General features: G+C 39.1%; 1 protein-coding gene across 10 annotated transcripts in view; it reads left to right on the top strand.

Moving 5' to 3' along the window:
• The window catches only part of CREM (cAMP responsive element modulator), a 110,906-nt gene that overhangs the window by 59,395 nt on the left and 32,288 nt on the right, over window positions 1–19,223 (top strand). For 4 of the 10 annotated variants that reach the window (XM_006888919.1, XM_006888921.1, XM_006888918.1 and 1 more), the window contains exons 2-4: window positions 11,163–11,309; window positions 14,703–14,800; window positions 14,948–15,090. In XM_006888919.1, the coding sequence (XP_006888981.1) occupies window positions 11,163–11,309; window positions 14,703–14,800; window positions 14,948–15,090 (388 nt within the window). Of the gene's footprint in view, window positions 1–2,409; window positions 2,485–11,162; window positions 11,310–14,702; window positions 14,801–14,947; window positions 15,091–19,223 lie in introns of those variants that run through there. The other 6 variants (XM_006888926.1, XM_006888923.1, XM_006888922.1 and 3 more) reach the window with 2 other exon arrangements.

Below are 19,223 nucleotides of genomic sequence, written 5' to 3'. Positions count from 1 at the left end.
GACCCAACCGAATGTGGAAACTATAGAACAATTTCACTGATTTCACATGCAAGCAAGATTTTACTGAAGATTATCCAAAAACGACTGGAACAGCACATCAACAGAGAACTACCAGAAGTCAAGGCTGGTTTCAGAAGGGGTCATGGTACTAGAGATGTTGTAGCTGATGTTAGATGGATCTTGACTGAAAGCAGGGATTACCAGAGGAATGTCTATCTGTGTTTCATTGACTATGCAAAGGCATTTGACTGTGTAGATCATAACAAACTGTGGCTGACTCTGAGAAGAATGGGAATCCCAGAACACTTGATCGTTCTAATGTGAAAAATATTAAGATTAGCTTTTATAAATTCTGGAGCCAAACTAAGAAGCTCTGGTGGTGTAGCCTGCATTTCGGATAATTTGCTTCCAAACCAGCTGCTCCTTGAGAGAAAGGTGGTCAATCTCCTCTCCTTAAGATAACCAGGCTGAGGCCCGTAGGTCTAAGACCAAGGAGGTACGTAGATGTCGTGAGGAGTGGCCGAGAAAGAAGAAATCAAGACTAAAGAGGAAGGGGCAAAGAAATAAAGCTTCTCTCCTGTCTGTACATAACGGCCTTGGCAGTTACATAGAGCAGTCATTCAATAAAACAAGCCTTTATCTACCTGCTTGCCCGCCCCCCCAACAAAAAAAGTTATATGGTTTTGGGAACCTGATGGTCACTTTGAATCAGAATCAACTCGATGGCAACGAGTTTTTGTAGCTAAAAGAATTTTTACTTCTGATATTTTCCACTAAAAAGAATTCTAGAAATGTAGTGAGGCTGCAGCATGTTAAAACAAACTTGTGAAGCCTAGAAAATAAGACAGCATGGCTCACATAGTAGTCACTGTGTGGACATTAGTTAGGACAGTGAACAAAGAACCCCTGAATTTTAGTTTGTCCTCAAACTAAAATTGTCCAAAAATTGGAGGGTCAGTGAAGGAGAGGAAGACCCTCAGAGACTGACACAGTAACAGCAGCAATTGACTCAAGTGTGTCAGAAGTGATATGGGTGGCAGACGACAGGACAGGGTTCTGGTCTGTACTTTGTAAAGTTGCTGTGAATCGTATTCAACTCAATGGCACTTAATAATTAGAAAATATTTTATTAAGGATAGAAAAAGTAATGATGAAAGGTTTCATTAAAGAATTTATAGCCATTTAAAAAAATAGCCTACAACCATTAATACACATTGTACTTCATTCATATATATATATGTATATATATATATTCATATTCATTCTGTATGATTAATTTGCTATGAGTTGCAAACTACTCGATGGCACATAACAACGATTAATTACTATTGATCTATGCCTTTTTATCACCCCATCTCTTCAAATTCCCATTGGTTTTATTTTTTGATTGTGCTTTCAGTGAAAAATTACAGAGCCGTTGGTTTTCCAGTCTACCATTCATAACGGATTTTGTTTTATGGCATTACTGTCTCCAGATTGTAATGGCACTCTTTCCATCTCTTCATTGTGATTCTGCTTTTCCTTACTCCTACCCATTTTCTGCTGTCTGAGCTTTCTCCTTGGGCACTTAGTGTCCTTGTGATCTTGTGTGGTGGATTAGTCTAAGGATGAAGACCTCCCTGGTGCTGTGGTTCATCATATAAGCATGTTTGCTGTTTGGCTGAAAGTTGAACCATAGGGGTGCGTTCAGTTCCAGGCTCAAAGGGTTACTGTGGGCCTTGATTTTGATGGTTCTGCCGGTCTCTATTAGACTAGCAGACCTATTGTTTTAGTGGTATTGGATTTTATTCCACATTTTTTTATCTCTCTCTGTCCAGGTTCTATGAATTGAGAGTTTTAAAAAATTAATGTGAAATATTTTAGTTAGTAGCACTGATAGTTACAAAATTCTTATTTTCCTGTGTTCTGTGTTAAAATAGATGAAATAACCTTTAGATGTGTTTCCCCCTGCCTCAGACAAAACAGACTTTTGAGGTTCCTACCTTTTTATACACAGAAATCAAGAAAGCTTTCTAACTGCTTGCTGAGTTTATTAGTGGGTTTTCATTGTAGTCCTGGACATTAAGTAGATTTGATTCCTGAAGCAGCAGACTTGATAGAGCAATCCACTTTATTGTGAATTCATCACATTTCTACCCCCTCATCCTTTATTAGCCGACTTGAATGTAGGCCCAGTAACTGTGACATGGTAGCTGTCCTGTGACATCATAAACCCTTACTTAGGGCACCTAGCTACCAACTAGAGCCTGGTCTATTAGGTGCTAATCAAATGCAGTGTTACAACATTGTGGGGGTGTCCCCAGACATAAGTGTCATTATTAGAGATTTTTTAAATTGCAAAGCCTTATAAGGCTATCAGTTGCATCAGCTTAAGTTACATCTTCAGAATAGCAGCTGGGTTTTTGGTGGATGTGGTGGCATCAGCATAACCTATGTTTCAGACACCCAACAGAAGAGGACTTTTCGGGGGACCTGGGAAAAAAGGTACATTGTGTCTGCTTTGAGTTGATGCTGCACACTTTTTAGAGGTATGACAGTATGAATATATGAAGTAGAAAATTCATCCACTTTATATCTCAAGTTTGTTTTCCTGAGCAGCTGCCTGAATTTTATCATTGAGATGATAAATGAATTGAGATGAATGTATCATAGATCTTCCAATGCCTTTTTTCTACTCATTGAAGCTTTGGCTCAGACATGCCCTCCTCTCACCCTCACCCTCTAATCCCTCACAGTGCTTTATTTTTCTTTTTAGCATTTAGCTAAAATTAGGTACTTGGTTTCTTTAGTTGCTTTCCTTTGGAGCAGAGATGATAAAGCTTTGTCTCACATACTTTAGGCTTGCTGCTAGAAGAGGCTATTCCTTGGAGAGGGACACTGTGCTTGGGAAGGTGGAGTGTCAATGAAAGAGAAAGAAGACCCTCAACCAGGTGGATTCTCACAGTGATTGCCACAGTGGGCTCTAGTGTGTCAGAAATTGTGAAGATGGCACAGGATAGGACAGGGTTCAGATCTGCTGTTTATTGAGTCGCTGTGGGTTGTATTCAACTTGATGACACTTAATAACAACTTTGAAACCTAGGAGGACAGGGAATTTTCTTCTTGACTGCTTTAGCTTCATTGTCTAGATTGGTCTTATATGGTAGACTCCAGTAAGGATTTGTTGAATGAGTAAAGGAATGAGTTAATGAAATAAATATGACTTGTTTCTGTTAGATCTTATAAAAAAGTTTTGGAGTGAAAATATAAAGATCTTTTTATCTGCGGTGCACGTATTTTCATTCAAGTGAACTTTAAGATATCTTGCTATAAGGGTAGTGTGCTTTAGAAAGGACCTCTTAGTTAACTCATGCCCTCTTGTTTCTTAAACTTTAGTGGAATGCTGTGTGTATCTTATGAGTAGATGAACCCTAATAATTTTAATAGATTTTTCTTTATCAATATTTTTCACATCTTTATTGCCTATCAGAAGTCAAACCCAAGCATTAGTCTCCTAGTCCTTGCTTATTAAACATTTCTACATGGTTTCATCATTTTACCCTTGCTGTTGATGTGTACGGTGGAGTTGGAACTGACCCATAGCTGACTCACTTGTGGGTTTTCAGAGGCAGTTAATAGCATGAGAGGAGATTGCTCATCCTGCTCCCACGGAGCAGCTGGTGGCCTTGAACCATGTGCGTTTGGACTTGCAGCACAGCTTCTTGCCACTAGGCCAGCAGAGCTCCCTATTGTTTTACACTTGTCTAAAACAGGTTTTATCACCTTAACAGGGTCAGAGTAGGACGTTTCTTTCCCTTTTTTACTTTTGAGCAACCATGCATGTTCTTAAACCATGGTCATTGTTCTTTCTACACTGTCTGTATGGGACCTGACTTAAAGGGCAGCCATATATTCATATTTCTCTGGTCTGTCAGGGTTGGAGGACGCATGGTTTACTTATTCATTTTTTTAAATGATGAACTATTAGCCTATTAATTGTACTGATACAGTTACAGAGTTAATGCTAGTTAATCACTTTTGGTAAAATCAATGAGAAAATAGACTGTCTTGACAGTTTTGTACATCTGAGGGTTGTATTTCACAGGTTACATGTGAATTTTACCTCTTGGTAGTGTCAGTTGTACTTTGCCAGCCTTTATTTGAGCAGTTTAATGGAAGAACTGCCTCCTGAGACTTGACATTACCTAGTTTGGACATTGTGGTGTTTCATTGTAAAGTTACAGGATTCGTCCATTTCATCATTCTAGGGAGACTATTAGTGGGGATTATACCCCTTCACAGCAGTTACTCTTGGCCCTAAGCCATTCTCATAGAACCATTATTTAAAAATCTTAAGAGCTGTACTTGAAAGAAATTTAAGCAGTCAAAGCATGGTTCATAATTATCAAAAGCCCATAATAACTCATTCTTGAGTTGGTTTTCAGCTTTTCAAAGTAACTCATTTCTTTGAACCTGAGGCATTTCAGTATAGGAAGTATCTAGGGCATTTCAGTCCAGGTCCCCTTTTTGAGAATGCAGAGAGAGTACTTTTAGATTTTCTCCTTTAGTTTCAAGTTCATTGTCTTTAAGTACCTTAATCTAAATTTTTTAAAGTGAACTATTGAGAGTCACTGGGTATCTGAAAATCTCTCTTTTTGGTGGTATTGGGTGCGTGTTGAATTTATTCTAGCTCATAGCACACCCATACAACAGAGTAGAAACTTCTTTTGGAGAAAGACATTATGCTTGGAAAGATGAGGGCTCAAGGAAGGAGAGGAAGTCACCCAATGAGATGGATTGGCATGGTGACTTCAGCAATGGTCTTGAGTGTTTCAGAGATTGCAAGGATGGCACAGGATAGGGTAGGGTTCACTCTGGCTGTTCATAGGGTCACAGTGAGTCTTACTCAATTTGATGGCACATAGCAACCACAACAGCAATCTGTATGGAAGCAAACTGCAGCTGGTGAATTTGAACTACCAAGTTTTTCTGTCAACTACCAAGGTCTTAGCCCCTGTGCTTCCAGGGCTCCTTTCTGAGCTGCCATAGTTGAACAGTAACCACAGACGCAACATTTTCCAGGTGTGGTCTGTGAATCCTCGAGATAAAAGTTTTTAAGGACAAAACTATTTCTATAATAATAGAGAAAAACAGTAGATAAAATTGGTGATCTTAGAACAGATCAGGTCATTGACAGAGATTGACACTAATTGTCTTTAAAAGGTAGCATCAGGTTGGTTCTCACTCACAGCATCACCATGTCTGACAGACTAACACACTGCCTGCTCCTGTCCTCACAATTGTTGCTATGGTTGAAGCCATTGTTACAGCAACTATGTCAGTCTCTCCCATTGAATGTCTTTCTCTTTTTCACTCACTTTCCACTTGATTGAGCATGATGTCCTTCTCCAAGTTTGTTCCCTGCTGATACTGTCCAAAATACGTGAAACAAAATCTCTCCGTCCTTGTTTCCAAGGAGCATTCTGACTGTAATTCTTTCAAGACAGCTGTGTTTGCTTGTTTCTGGTAGTCCACTGTGCATTCAATATTTTTACGGCAATATTATAAGGCAAAGGCATCAGTTCATCATTTTTCTTATTTATTGCCCAGCTTTTGCATGTGTCTAAGGAGGCTGAAATACCATAGTATGGATTAAGTGCATAGTTATTGCTATCAAGTTGGAAGTGACTTATAGCTGACCTCCCCATTGCGTTTTTGAGTCTGAAAACCGCATAGGAGGAGATTGCTCATCTTCTTCCTCAGAGCCATTGGTGGATTAGGAGTGCAACTCCCTCCAAACTAACTGTACCTTCAGAGTGCCCTTGACTTGGATCAGGTATGCTTTAGTCCTTAAAAGTGGTGTCTTTGTAGGGAACTCTCTTGGCCTAGTGGCAAAAAGCTGCACTGCAATCCCAGAGGTACATGGTTCAAATCCACCAGATACTCTGTTGGAGAATGAGGGGCAACCTCCTCCTGTACCAGTCAGATCCAATTTGATGGGACACACAAATAATATAACAATATTTTTTTTAAGTGGCGTCTTTGCTTTTTAACACTTTATAGAGATCTTTAATAGCATGTCCAAAATTCAGAAAACTCAAGCTCATTGCTCTGGAAATGGAACCAACTCATAGCTGACCCTTCAGTGGGTTTTCCGAGGCTAGAAATCGCCTGAGAGGAGATTACTCATCTTTCTCCCCAGATTAGCTCAAAGAAATCATTTATCAGTTGCTTTCTTGACTGCTACTTCCATAGCCATATTCAATGCAGTAAAAGGAAATCTTTGGCAGTAGTAATCTTTTAGGTGGTTGTTGTTGTTATGTGCCGTCGAGTCACTTGCGACTCATAGCGACCCTATGTACAACAGCCCTAAACTCCGCTCTGTCCTGTGCCAATCGCACTGTCTCTGACACTCCCATCCCAATTATCCCAGTCACTGAATCAATCCACCTCATAGAGGGCCTTCCTCTCCTGCGCTGTCCCTCCACCCTCCCAAGCATGATGTCCCTCTCCAAGGACCGGTCTCTCCTCACAACATGTCCAAAGTATGTTAGACGGAGCCTCAGAATCCTTGCCTCCAAGGAGCCACCCGGTTTAACCCTTTCCAGGACAAATCTGTTTGTTTTCCTAGCAGTCCATGGTATTCTCAATACTCTTCTCCAGCACCACAACTCAAAGGCATCAATTCTCCTTCTATCCTCCTTGGTTATTGTCCAACTCTCTAATGCATAACAAGTAATTGCGAACATCATAGCCTGTATCAGATGCACCTTAGTCTCCAGAGAGACACCATTGCTCTTCAGTGCTTTGGAGAGGTCCCTAACAGCAGACTTTCCCATGGCAATGCGCCTTTTAATTTCCTGGCTGCTGGTGCCAAGACTGTTGACTATGGAGCCAGGCAAACTAAAGCTGTGTACAATCTCAATCTGTTCACCATCCATCCTGATGCTGCCAATTGGTCCAGTGGTGAGAATCTTTGTCTTCTTGACATTGAGCCTCAATCCATATTGTAGGCTGCAGTACTTGACACTCTGCAGCAGGCGCTTCAGGTCCTCCTCAGTTTCAGCAAGCAGGGTTGTGTCATCCGTATAATGCAGGTTGTTGATAAATCATCCACCAATCTTGACCCCACATTTCTCCTCATAGAGCCCAACCTCCCAGATAATCTGTTCTGCATATAGGTTGAAAAGGTATGGAGATAGGATGCATCCCTGCCGTACGCCCTTCCCAATTTTGAACCATGCAGTGTTCCCTTGCACTGTTCTGACGACTGCCTCCTGGTCCAAGTATAAGTTTCGCATTAGAATGATCAAGTGTTCTGGGATTCCCATTCTTCTCAGAGTCAACCATAGTTTGTTATGATCTACACAGTCAAATGCCTTTGCATAGTCAATGAAACACAGATAGGCATTCCTCTGGTATTCCCTGCTTCCAGCCAAGATCCATCTAACATCAGCTACAATATCTCTAGTGCCACGACCCCTTCTAAGCCCAGCCTGGACTTCTGGCAGTTCTCTGCTGATGTACTGTTCCAGTCATTTTTGGATAATCTTCAGTAAAATCTTGCTTGCATGTGAAATCAGTGAGATTGTTCTGTAGTTTCCACATTCTGTTGGGTCACCTTTCTTTGGGATAGGAACAAATACCGATCTCTTCCAGTTAGTTGGCCAAGTGGTTGTTCTCCAGATTTCTTGGCACAACTTGGTGAGCACATCCAGGGCAGCATCTGTTAACTGAAATATGTCAATTGGTATACCATCTATTCCTGAAGCAGTAAAATAAAACCTTTGACAACTTCAGTCTTTTCTCTGGTGAGCATAATATTACTTACTGGTTGTATTGTGATGATTCGGGGGATTTTTAATATTAAGTGTAATCCATACTGAAAACTGCAGCCTTTGATCTTCATCAATAAGCACTTTGGATCTTCTTCCCTTTCGGCAGTCAAGGTTATGTGACCTACATATTACAGCTCGTTAAGATGTCTTCCTCTGGTCCTGTTGACTGTTTGAAATTGATCAAAGATGCACTCAAGTTCTATTGACAATTTCTAGTGATTGGAATGCAAAAAACCCCTACTGTTTGTGCATAATCATGTATTTTACAGTTAAAATTAAACTGAATGTACATACACCACCCCCCTTCTGTTTCCTGTAAGAACATCCTTGATGAAGGAATAATTTCTAAGGCTGTTAAGTCTCAACTCTTGAGTACATATCATGTTAAGAACCTGTATCTTGAAATACACAGTACATAGAAAGAAGGCGGGTGATGGTCTTAGGGAGAGACACTTGATGCTATTTGAGTGGTGAGATGAACTACTTAGTTTTGGATTTTTCCCCCTTCATAGATCATTCTTTTTCTCAAAAGAACAACTAACAACTTTGTTACAGATGTTGTTGTTTTATGCCGTCGAGTCTTTAAGATAAAATATATTGCAAGTTTTTCTCCCACAAATGAATAAGACTTTTGGTTCAAGGAGAGCAGCTGACAATACTTGTTGAGTGACAACATTCAGGCTTTTAAACAAGTTACAAATATTGAAAAATTTGTTTCTGCACCTGGAAGTTTCATAACTTAGAGACACTTCTGCGGGGACTTGGAGTGATTTTAATGACTAATTTTTCTGATGGTACATTAGGAAATGTGTCAACATCAAAAGATCTGCTTAACTCAGCAGTCAGTATTTTTCAAATGACTATTGCACAGTGTTGCAAAGTCTTAAATGCTTAAAAGGTCCATTTAAAATGCAACAAGGACCATTAACGCTATGGAAAGTTCATTGATAACTGTTTCAGATTCTACAGTGAAGCAAACTTTTTAAAAAAACCTAACACTTGTTGAGTTTTGCTGTAATCTTAATCTCCTGGGAAGGTTATTCAAATACTCTTCCCTTTTCCACCTATACATCTTTGTAGGGCCCAGGTTTTTCTTCACATCTTTAAGTTAAAACATTCCAACTGGTTCAGTGATGGAGATGAGAGAATTGTGCTTTCTTTCATAACCTAAGACACATTTGGTAGCACGTAATAGATTTCCTATTTAAGCGAGTTAATTATTTCTAAAGTTCCTTAGTTGAATTTCAGGTATGGAAACACTAGTGACATACCTGCCAGAGCTGGTTTCTACTGGTTTGTGAAAACCAGCTATGTGCCCCTTTTTCCTATTTTTGTTCAGCGTCATCATTCTGGTAATGAACTGTTGTAGGAAAATTTACCTCACTGGAGTTAGCAAAAGGTACCAGTCAAGGTTTCCCCTTCCGGCGGTCAGTTGCCAAGCCTTTTCCAGAACCTTACTGGATAAAACCCACGTAAAAAAAGCACTTTGAGGTCAGACATCTTACAGAAGCATAAAAGTGTTTGGAGAATTAGTGGTATATAGAAACAAGTGCTTTTTTGGTGATTGGTCCACTAATAGAGGATACATTTCCGTAACCCACACAATGTTGCCTTTTGAGCTGGAAGCATTTGTAGAGTGAATTCTTCCAATGTTTTTAAACTTCTTGTTACCCCAAGTGGCTACATCCTTGCTGGCGGGAGGCAGGGCTTCATCAACTCAACTCATTGCTATTGAGTCTGAACCAATTTATACGTGACCCTTCAGTGGAATCAAATGCCTTTGGGTGAGTGCAGCTCCCTGGACAAGTACATTTGGGTGCCCCCTGGGGCAGAGGGGCTACATTTATTTGCCTCTTGGGTGCATATTCTGTATCTCTGCCCTAGTTTGTCTCTCTATCCCACTGTTACTCAGGCTCACATCAAGAATTCTGGTTTCCAGATAAAAGCTTCACTTAACCATTTAGGCCGACACAGACCCAAGTTTCCTTTTTTATATACAACTCTTAACATTTATGGTCTACACAGTTGAACAGTTGTTTCTCTACTGTTTACTTTTTGTTCCTTAGAAAGTAGTTTTATCAGTGTGCTTTCTAGCCTACTACATATAAGTACAGTGTGTAACATAACAAGTACTTTTATATGCCTGTAAGGTGTTTTTGAAAACTTTTGGGTTGTTCAGGATATCTAAGTGAAAAATGTTACAAATAAAAATGAAAATAATTTGTTACAAACCCATATTTCATTAATTTTATTTTATTAGGATTCTTATTCTTTTCAAGCACTAGCACAGGTTGATTGGAAATCATTAGTGTATTCCTTAAAATGAAGTACCATAGAGGTTTCCTTTAGAGACTCTCATATGACTTGTGATAGAACTGGTGGTGTGTTTTGTATCCACATGACTTCTTTTCTCCAGAGTCTTGGACAGTCTTTGGGTTATCAGCATCAAATGAATGGTGAATCTTAGCAACATGAGGGGAAATTGTCTAAGATTACTCATTGCCTATAGATCAGAGGTGTTTATTAGTCAGAAAGTGTGACAAGCTTTGAGGTATGAGAGTGGCAGTATTATTACCATTTTGCCTGTAGGGATCTCAGTTGGAAGCCCTCGGGGTGGTTGTGACGTAGCTGTAGCTCCCTTCTCCCCACTCAATGATGGGCTGGCCTTCTCTCAGGCTGCCCCAGGTCGGGGAGAAGCAGACTGTGGGAATGCTCCAGTTCCAGGGTGTGGGCTTCTCTTGGCCCAGAAACACTACAGGCAGCTGAAGTCATGAAACAACTCCCAGCAATTTTTTGGCCTGTGCCTTTTTGTGTGTGATTACAGAAGTAGAAAAATAGGTCTAATTTTTACGAGTACAGACAATATAGCTTGTATTTAGTAGAGAACAGCTTATGCCCAATTTTTCATTTTCTAAAAAATAAAAAATTCTGCATAGTGGAAAAAAAACTGATCCTCTCCAGTGTTGCTTTAATTAAAGCAAAAAGGAAGTTAGAGAGGGTCACTTACCCTCTGGCCTAAAAAAGGCTTCACTGTTAGTAGTCATGAGGTCGTAGTGAGGTAGTTTAACTGCTTTAGAACTTGGTGCTTGAACATTCTTAGCCACCGAAGCATGGGGACCAAAGTGAGGAGCATGGGTTCTTTAATATCTGTCACATCCGAGAAGGACAGTGCTAGCACAGTAACCACCCTTTAATGGTAAGAACCCAGCTGGTTTTGTCATCTTCTAGAAGCAGGCAAAAGGAAAGGAAAGTTGGCCGGTCGTAAGCCTGAGTGACATGTCTGAAAAACAAAAGTGCAGCCCAACAGGATGAGCCATCATTCTCAATTTTAATCATTTTTTTCAGGTTTCTGTAGCTGGATCAGGCACTGGAAGAGGCTCCCCAGCTGTAACTCTAGTGCAGTTACCTTCAGGCCAAACTGTACATGTCCAAGGAGTAATTCAGACACCACAGCCATCGGTTATTCAGTCACCACAGATACAAACTGCACAGGTTAGCTTGACTTGCCTTTGTTTTTCTCAAGTATTTATCCCTCCTTCCCTCCTTTTTACTGATTTTCTTGCTTACCATATATTCTTTTGTCTTATTTTAATGCTCAAAAGTTTTATTAAACATCTGGGAGAGTTTAAAGAGCATTGTGCTCTACTACATACATAAACCCAATTTAAGAGCTGTGAGTTTGCTGTCAGGGCTTAATTTGCAGGATGAGTGCTTTTGAAATGACAGTTTACGTCTTATTTAAGTGTTTATTTAGCAAAACTGTCCAGTGGCATTTATTAGAAATTATTTTTGTTTTAGTTAGTTACCTAAGATTACTTCTTTTGTCATTTTCAAGTCTCTTATGGAGGGGGATCCCAATTAAATAAGCTCTTCCTTTTTTTTTAAATTTTTTTTCCTTGTTGTGTACCGTTGAATCAGATCCGACTTGCACAGGAGGAGATTGCCCCTCCTCCAGTGGAGCATCTGGTGGATTCAAACCACGCTCCTTCTGGATTGCAAATATATGCTCTTCTTAAGAGTTTAAACCCAGAGTCTGATTATCTTTGTTTTCTGGATATCTTAGGCAGTAGTCTCCAGAGAAGTATAACCAGTGATGTTTATATATATATAATAAAATATATTAGAGCATAATATAATATATAGTGAAGTTCTTGTGTGTGTGAGAGAGAGAGAGAGAAAAAGAGAGAGCACTTTATTTTGGAAATGGTTTACATACTTAGAGAGACATTTACTCTTAATGAAAAATACATAATTCTTTGAAAATAATGTGGTCTCAGTGGCACGTTGGTGCTGTGGTTATGCATCACATACCCCTCTCAGATCAAAACTTGGCTGTTGTCCACCTCATTGCTGTGGTTGTGATCCAGAGATGTATTTTCTTACCTGTTACCATCCAACTTAGTCATAAACCTTGAAAATTCCTTCATGCCAAAGATGTTAATGATCTTGTAAATGCCTGCAATGGCTTTTGTTGTTGTTTTCTTAAAGCATATTTTCTTGTTTATTTATTTCTGTTTCTTGTTGAGGTCAGTCTATTTTTGTGTGTTGTCAGGTCAGTTGTTTATTATCCTTTCAGATATCTATGTTCTCTGATCTTAATTGCTGACTAAGAAAATCTGTGAGGAAAACAGGTTGATGGATATTGTTAGCCAGCCTCGTCTTCCTGCGTGTTTGAGTATATAGTTTATTTCAGGATAAGGCTGGGTGTTGCGGAACAAGGGTGATACTTCAGATGATAAATATGCAAGCATTGCAAGTCAGCCTCCATCATCAGAGGAATCTCTCCCTGTGTTGCCCTTCGTTTTCTTGTGATGGCCCTTGATTCTAAGAGTTTCTGACTCTCCCTAACCCCTAGAAAACAAGAAAGTCTTTGTAGTGCCCTCTTTGTATTCTGAACTTTGTTGGATTATAGATATTTACTAGGTATAGTTTTAACTATACCTATTTGAGAAAAATACCATCTTAAATTCAGTTGCCTTTGTATGACTTTTGTTAAGTGAAATACTTCCTTTGTATATAAGTGTTCTGGTGGAGATTGTCTGAAAATCCGAACCTGTTGGGCACAGACAAATCACTTAAGATTTCTGTATAAACATCAATTTTTCCTTCACATGAGTAAATAATTGCCTACCTCACATGTTGTTATTATTAAGTGTAATCAAGACACTTGCAACTCATAGTGACTCAGTATAGGTACAACAGCTCTCAATTCTGTTCTATCCTGTGCCAAACTCATCAACTCTGGAGCTATTATGATCACATGAAAGAAGTGGAAAAAAACAAAACAGTGAAAAGTGTAAATATTTGAGGGTGGTATAGGATTGTCTTGTGGCAATAACTAGTTTTTCCAATATCTTTTATTATTATTCCTGGTGTGAATATTTTTTATGTGTTGGTGTCCCTGCCAAGAGCTGCATGGCCATATTTGTTGACAGACATGTATAAACATGCATGTTCTTTGAGAATTATGTGTTCTTTTTTTTTTTTTTGCATTGTTGATGTTTTAAAAAGTTCTTTTGATTTTCTCCAAATCAGATTCTTTTTTTAATTGAGATTTTAATGAAAATACAGAACACTTGTATTTCCATACATTCATTTTTGCACATTTTCCTCCCTGTCCACCCCCAGTTCACTTTTCTCTTTGGAAAAAAATATTCTTTCATTGTTGTCCAATCCCCCAGTCCACTTTACTATGCACAAACCAGATTCTTATGTATTTGTTATATTAAGGATTTTTGTGATGCAGAATCACCTTAGGTTCTCAGAGTTAAATGATGAAGTGCATATGATAGTGTTGGTGGAGAAATTTTATTATTTTGGCTTTCTAGCTTTAATCATATTATTACAATGAGTATTAATTGGCTTTAAAAGTGAAATGCTCGCTTCGGCAGCACATAGTGAATAAAAGTACAATGGCAAAAAAAAAAAAGTGAAGTATGCTGATCTTTCTTTTAAGGTGAAATTCCTTATTTTGACCCTCCATCTACCACCACCAAAATCCAATCTCTTTCTTCTAATATACATCATGATTTTTAACCAGTCTACTTGACTCCTTTCTTTCCTGTGTAACTATTCTTTGTGTGTGTGCAACCCTTAATTGGAAGACCATGTTCAAGTCAACTAGAAGAAAACCTCAGTGACATGCAGCCTTGGCGTTTCTCCTGCCTTTCACTCCCTTCCATTTGAATTTTGAAGGGCATTTTCAGTTTAGGATCTTAGAACTTAACGCATTTTTTTTTATTTTGATAAACTTTTATTTCATTTAGCTTATTTTACTTTAGACAAAGAATTTATAATCAAAGAGTAGAAAAAAAAAAGAAACTTCTTTTTGGACTAATGCCCCTAGTCTCTTACTCTCTTTAGTTTGAGATAGGCAGTGATGAGGTCATCCATAGGGAACAATGTTAAAAAAAAAAATCTTTGAATTTCTCCCAAATCAGACAGATTCATCTGTAGGAGAAAGCTAACTGGATGACTCACAATGTGCTTGGTAATTATGCTTCTCAAGTTGACTTAGAAGTGGTTGGTATAATATTTATCCTTGCAGGAACTTCAAGGAACCAAATCTTGTCCAGAGGTTTTCTTGTTGTTAGGTGAGAACTTACGCATTTTTAAGTTCAGTTTTTTCCTGTGCAAATTCATCTGACAACTCAACTATGCTTTGCATTTCTGTAGACTCTGTTATCTCTACCACTCATTTCCTCATTGACGCATACATATGCTTTACATCTTAAATGCTTATGCTTCTACTGCCTTTTTAAAGCAAGACTGTGAGCTCCAGGTTTGCCACAGCAATACCATCATACCATCACCTATACACTGTTGGTTGCTTGAGGGAGAAGATCATTTATTTTATGATGCATTTCAGAAACTCTTGTGTTATAGGTAGCAACAATTGCAGAGACAGATGAGTCTGCAGAATCAGAAGGTGTAATTGATTCTCATAAGCGTAGAGAAATACTTTCACGAAGACCCTCTTACAGGTAAGTTAATAATGTTTCCTACTTTAATAATAACTTCTTCCAAAAAGGAATAATTATATCTCGAACAGAGTGTTCCAGTATAATTTTTTCTATTTTAAATTTTATTTACCTACCTTAATTACTTACATTGTTTGCATTTCATTTTAGAAAAATACTGAATGAACTTTCCTCTGATGTGCCTGGTGTTTCCAAGATTGAAGAAGAAAAACCAGAAGAAGAAGGAACGCCACCTAATATTGCTACCATGGCATTGCCGACTAGCATATATCAGACTAGCACGGGGCAATACAGTATGTATGCTACACTCCAATACAATACAGTTCTAGCTTTCAGTCCTCTGTGGGTTACATGAAGCAGCTTAGGGTTTGGCATTAAATTAAAGTCCACTGGAAATAGTCCTAATTTTCTTATAGGATGAAAAGTGTGTTATGCATGTAAGAGATATGTATGGCAGCTGTGATACATACCTTTTAAAAGTAAGCATTTTTATTAATTGAGAAAAATAATTTCAGATGAAAGTATAAAAGGAACAGATTTTCCTATTTATATGTTTATATTCCTCTTTGGTAAAAATTTAAAACTTACTGTTTTTGTTGTCATAATAGAATATACAAATACCGTAAGATACCGATGTCTATATTCCATTTTTGTTGGCTCTTGTTACCAACAATTACATATTATGTTTGCTAATCTAAAGGAAGTACATTTGTGTTTAAAGTCATGTTTTATATGTAATTTTGTTTCTATTACTCCACTGTATTAATTTGTACTCAGTTTTTTTAAAAGAGAATGGAAAAAATTATTTCTCTTCTGAAAGTATAGCAATTGAATTGATAATTTTATTTGCAATTTAAGCAATGAAAGCTGTAAATAAACATACGTTCACATTTATCCTTGTGCATTTCAATGGGTTGTTAATTCTGTGCTTTTTTGCTCTAATTAATGAACTGTTTTCTCAAAGAACAAGTTTAATGCATAAAATTACTTAAGCAAAAAACTTAAGCAAATAAAAAGAAATTGCAAGTTAGGTGCTGACATAAATGTGACACTAAATAGTATGCTGGTCCAAATAAGGTGCAGCAGATGCATTCTCTGGATTTCCTTTGTACGTTGTAATTTACGACTTGGCTCTTAAAGCAAGCTGTAATCTTTGAGGTATCGGAAGACCTTATTACCGTCATTGGTTATTTTAGAGTTGTTCTAGCAGTGGTGGCAGGGTTGAACTATCAAACTAATTCTCTTGAGGCAGTTCTTTGGGCAGCTTCTCCCATGGTACCTGGCAAAATCGGGGTGCAGTTTTACATAGTTTTAACAGGACACTAAGTGGACATGTCCACAATCAGTTAGCGGAGGGCGGGGGGGGGGGACCTCCCCACTGTCAGAGCCGGGCGTTGGGGTGTCACTGGTTTGTGTACTTTCATGTCTGGCCAAGTGGGATTACCTTATGATGCAGGTTTTAAAAAGTTTGCCTGCTGCTGTAATGTGGCCAGCAGGTGACAGGAGCCACACACGCTCCCTGGGCCCCCTGTCAGGCTGGGCATGACCTGGAGTCTCCAGAGCCTGCCTCTGGTCACTCCTGCCCTTAAGCAGCTGCACACATACTGTCATGTTCTATTTGTGTCACAGCAGGGGAACAGTTCCAAAGTACTGCTAGATAATGCTAAGACATCTTAAAGTTTTGCAGATAATCTGGTTTTTTTAGTGTTTTTGCTGGCTTATCCTAACACTGTTTAGGGATTCTAATAAAAACCACAGTCACTTTACACAGAGCTATGGAAGGAGACAGTACTCAGATTAGTTGCTCAGATTATTAGCTAAAAATGGAAACTGTGAAGACCTCCTGGGTTGGGAGAATTGGAATCTGAGAGAGTAAGGCAAAGAGCCCTGGGTCAGAGTCTAGAGACTTGGCTTCTAGTCCTTTCTATGAAGACTCAGATATTGGAGTGAGAAGCCGTATTTTCACATCTTGCTTTTTAAGTGTTTAAAGTGTGAGTAATCCCAGATTTGCCAAAGCTCTGGAGTGTTGAGAGGGCAAAAGGAGGAACAAAACGCAATTAATATGGGATAAAAAGCATGTGCTGCTCTTGACACCTGGCAGAGAAACAGTCACAGCCACACCATCAAATTCTTCCCTCTGGCTGCCACTAGTGTCTTTATTCTTTGTAGTGCACACTTGTCTCAAACATGAACCCTCACTTGGGGGCGGGGTTGGGGTGGAGTCAGAGTTCTGGTTGAGAACATGAACAGCAAATGTTTAGCAGTCAGACATTTATTTGTCTCTTAGCCACATGAGAGGTCATGGGCTCTCTCTTATTTAGATTTCTTAATTTGGATCAATACAGTATGATCCTGGCAATTATTTTAAAGAGCAGTGGTGGTTGTATGCGTGCATTCTGCAGGCAAAGAATACTGTTTATTGTTTTTTACAAACAAATTTCAATGTGACCTTTTATGTTTGTTAAAAGAACATGTCTCAGGCATTTAGTGATATTTAGAGCCCTGGTGGAACAGTGGTTAAAGTGCTCCATTGCTAACTACAAGGTTATCACTTTGAACCCATCAGCTGTTATAAGGACATGTCAGTCGGCTTCTGTGACGATGTGTTAGATGCTTTTATGTCTTCTCAGACAAAAAGCAACTCTGTGTACAACAGATTGAAAGCTTGCTCAATCCTGTACCATCTTCACTATATCTACTGTGATTAAGCCCCTTCTTGTAGTTTTTCTGTCAGTCTGTCTCATTGCACGCCTTCCTCTTACTCAGTGACCCTCCACCTTTACAAGTATAATTCCTTTCCCAGGAACTAGTCCCTCCTGACAACATACCCAATGTGAGACCAAAGTCTCACAATCTTTACTTCTAAGAAGCGTTCTGGTTGTCCTTCCTCCAAGACAGATTTGTTTGTTCTTTGGCAGTCTGTGGGTTATTCAATATTCTGCACCAGTTTCACATTTCAGAGGCATCAATTCTTCTTCAGTCTTGTTCATTCATTGTCCAACTTCCATATGCATTTGAAGGCATTGAGAATAGCATGATTAGGGTCAGCCTTGGAAACCTGAAGGGGTGGTTTCTTCCTCACTATCAACGGTAATCTATGCATAATCTATGCACTGATTGTGGGTTTAGTTTGAGTTGTTTAGTAACATTTTTCTATTTTTTTTTAAGGAAATACTAACATTTCAACTTGTCAGAAGGTATTTACTTCAGTTGGAAGGTATATGTGCAAGATTTCTTTTCATTGATCAAATGTTCTAGTAGTAGCAACATAGCATACATTACTAGTATAGTAACATAATACATCGGTGCTATGCCTAAATATCTAGAAGTAGACAGTTATTGCTTCCCTTCTCCTCTTAGAATCACTCATCACTCACTCATTGCCGTTGAGTTGGAACCAACTCCTAGCCAACTCTCCGTTGGGGTTTCAGAGGTGGTAAATTACCTGGGAGGAGACTGCCCATCTTTCTCCCATGTAGCAGCTCGTGGATTCATTTACCTGCCTTTAGATTGGCAATATGACCCCCTGTCTCCAGAGCTCCCTGCTCTTAAAGTGTTGTTAAGCACAGTGGGGTCCACCTACAGCTCATAGTGACCCTGTGTATGATGGAGCTGAACCCGGCTCTATCTTGTGCTGTCTTGACCATTTCTGCCGTACTCATGTCCACCATTACAGTCATTGTGTCAGTCCATCTCATTGAGTATATTCCCCTCCTTTGGTGATCTTCCTCCTTTCAAAGCATGATGTCTTTTCCCAAGGACTGTCCCCTTTTAACATCGTGCCTAAAATATGTGAGACAAAGTTTCACCATCCTTCCCTCCAAGTGGCACTCGGTTGCACTGTCCTCAAGACCTATCTGTTCTTTTGACAGCTATAGATAATTCATTGAGAACTCTTCTCCAACACCACAACTCAAAGGCATCAATTCTTCTGTCATCCTTTTTCATTGTCCAACTTTCAGCTGCATGGCAAGTCATTGAAAAGATTATGATTTCGCTCAGATGCACCTTAGTCTTCAAACTGACATCATTGCTATTAGCACTTGGGAGAGGTCCCTGACAGTGGACTTTCCCACTGCAATACATCTTTTGGTTTCCTGGATGCCCTTAGAATGTTGTTGTTTATAATCAAGTTGGAAGCGACCCATATATGACCCTCCAACAAGTACAAGTTTTCTTTCATATAGCACATAGCAAACAGGACGAATAAGCTTCCTAAATCTGTCTTCTGTGTGTTTTTAAAGATTATTCTTTGAACCTAAAGTGTGTCAAAGTTGAAATTAAAATAAGCAGATTCAGGTTTTAATATATATTGTTGTTGTTGTTATGTGCCGTTGAGTCGTTTGCGACTCATAGCGACCCTATGCACAACAGCCCTAAACCCTGCTCTATCCTGCGCCAACCGCACTGCCTCTGACACACCCAT

The sequence above is a fragment of the Elephantulus edwardii genome, unplaced genomic scaffold (genome assembly GCF_000299155.1).
Source record: "Elephantulus edwardii isolate Elephantulus edwardi_28Jun2011 unplaced genomic scaffold, EleEdw1.0 scaffold00073, whole genome shotgun sequence".
Classification (NCBI taxonomy): domain Eukaryota; kingdom Metazoa; phylum Chordata; class Mammalia; order Macroscelidea; family Macroscelididae; genus Elephantulus; species Elephantulus edwardii.
The sequence above is the reverse complement of the archived record's forward strand: the minus strand, read 5'-3'. Positions and strand labels throughout refer to the sequence as shown.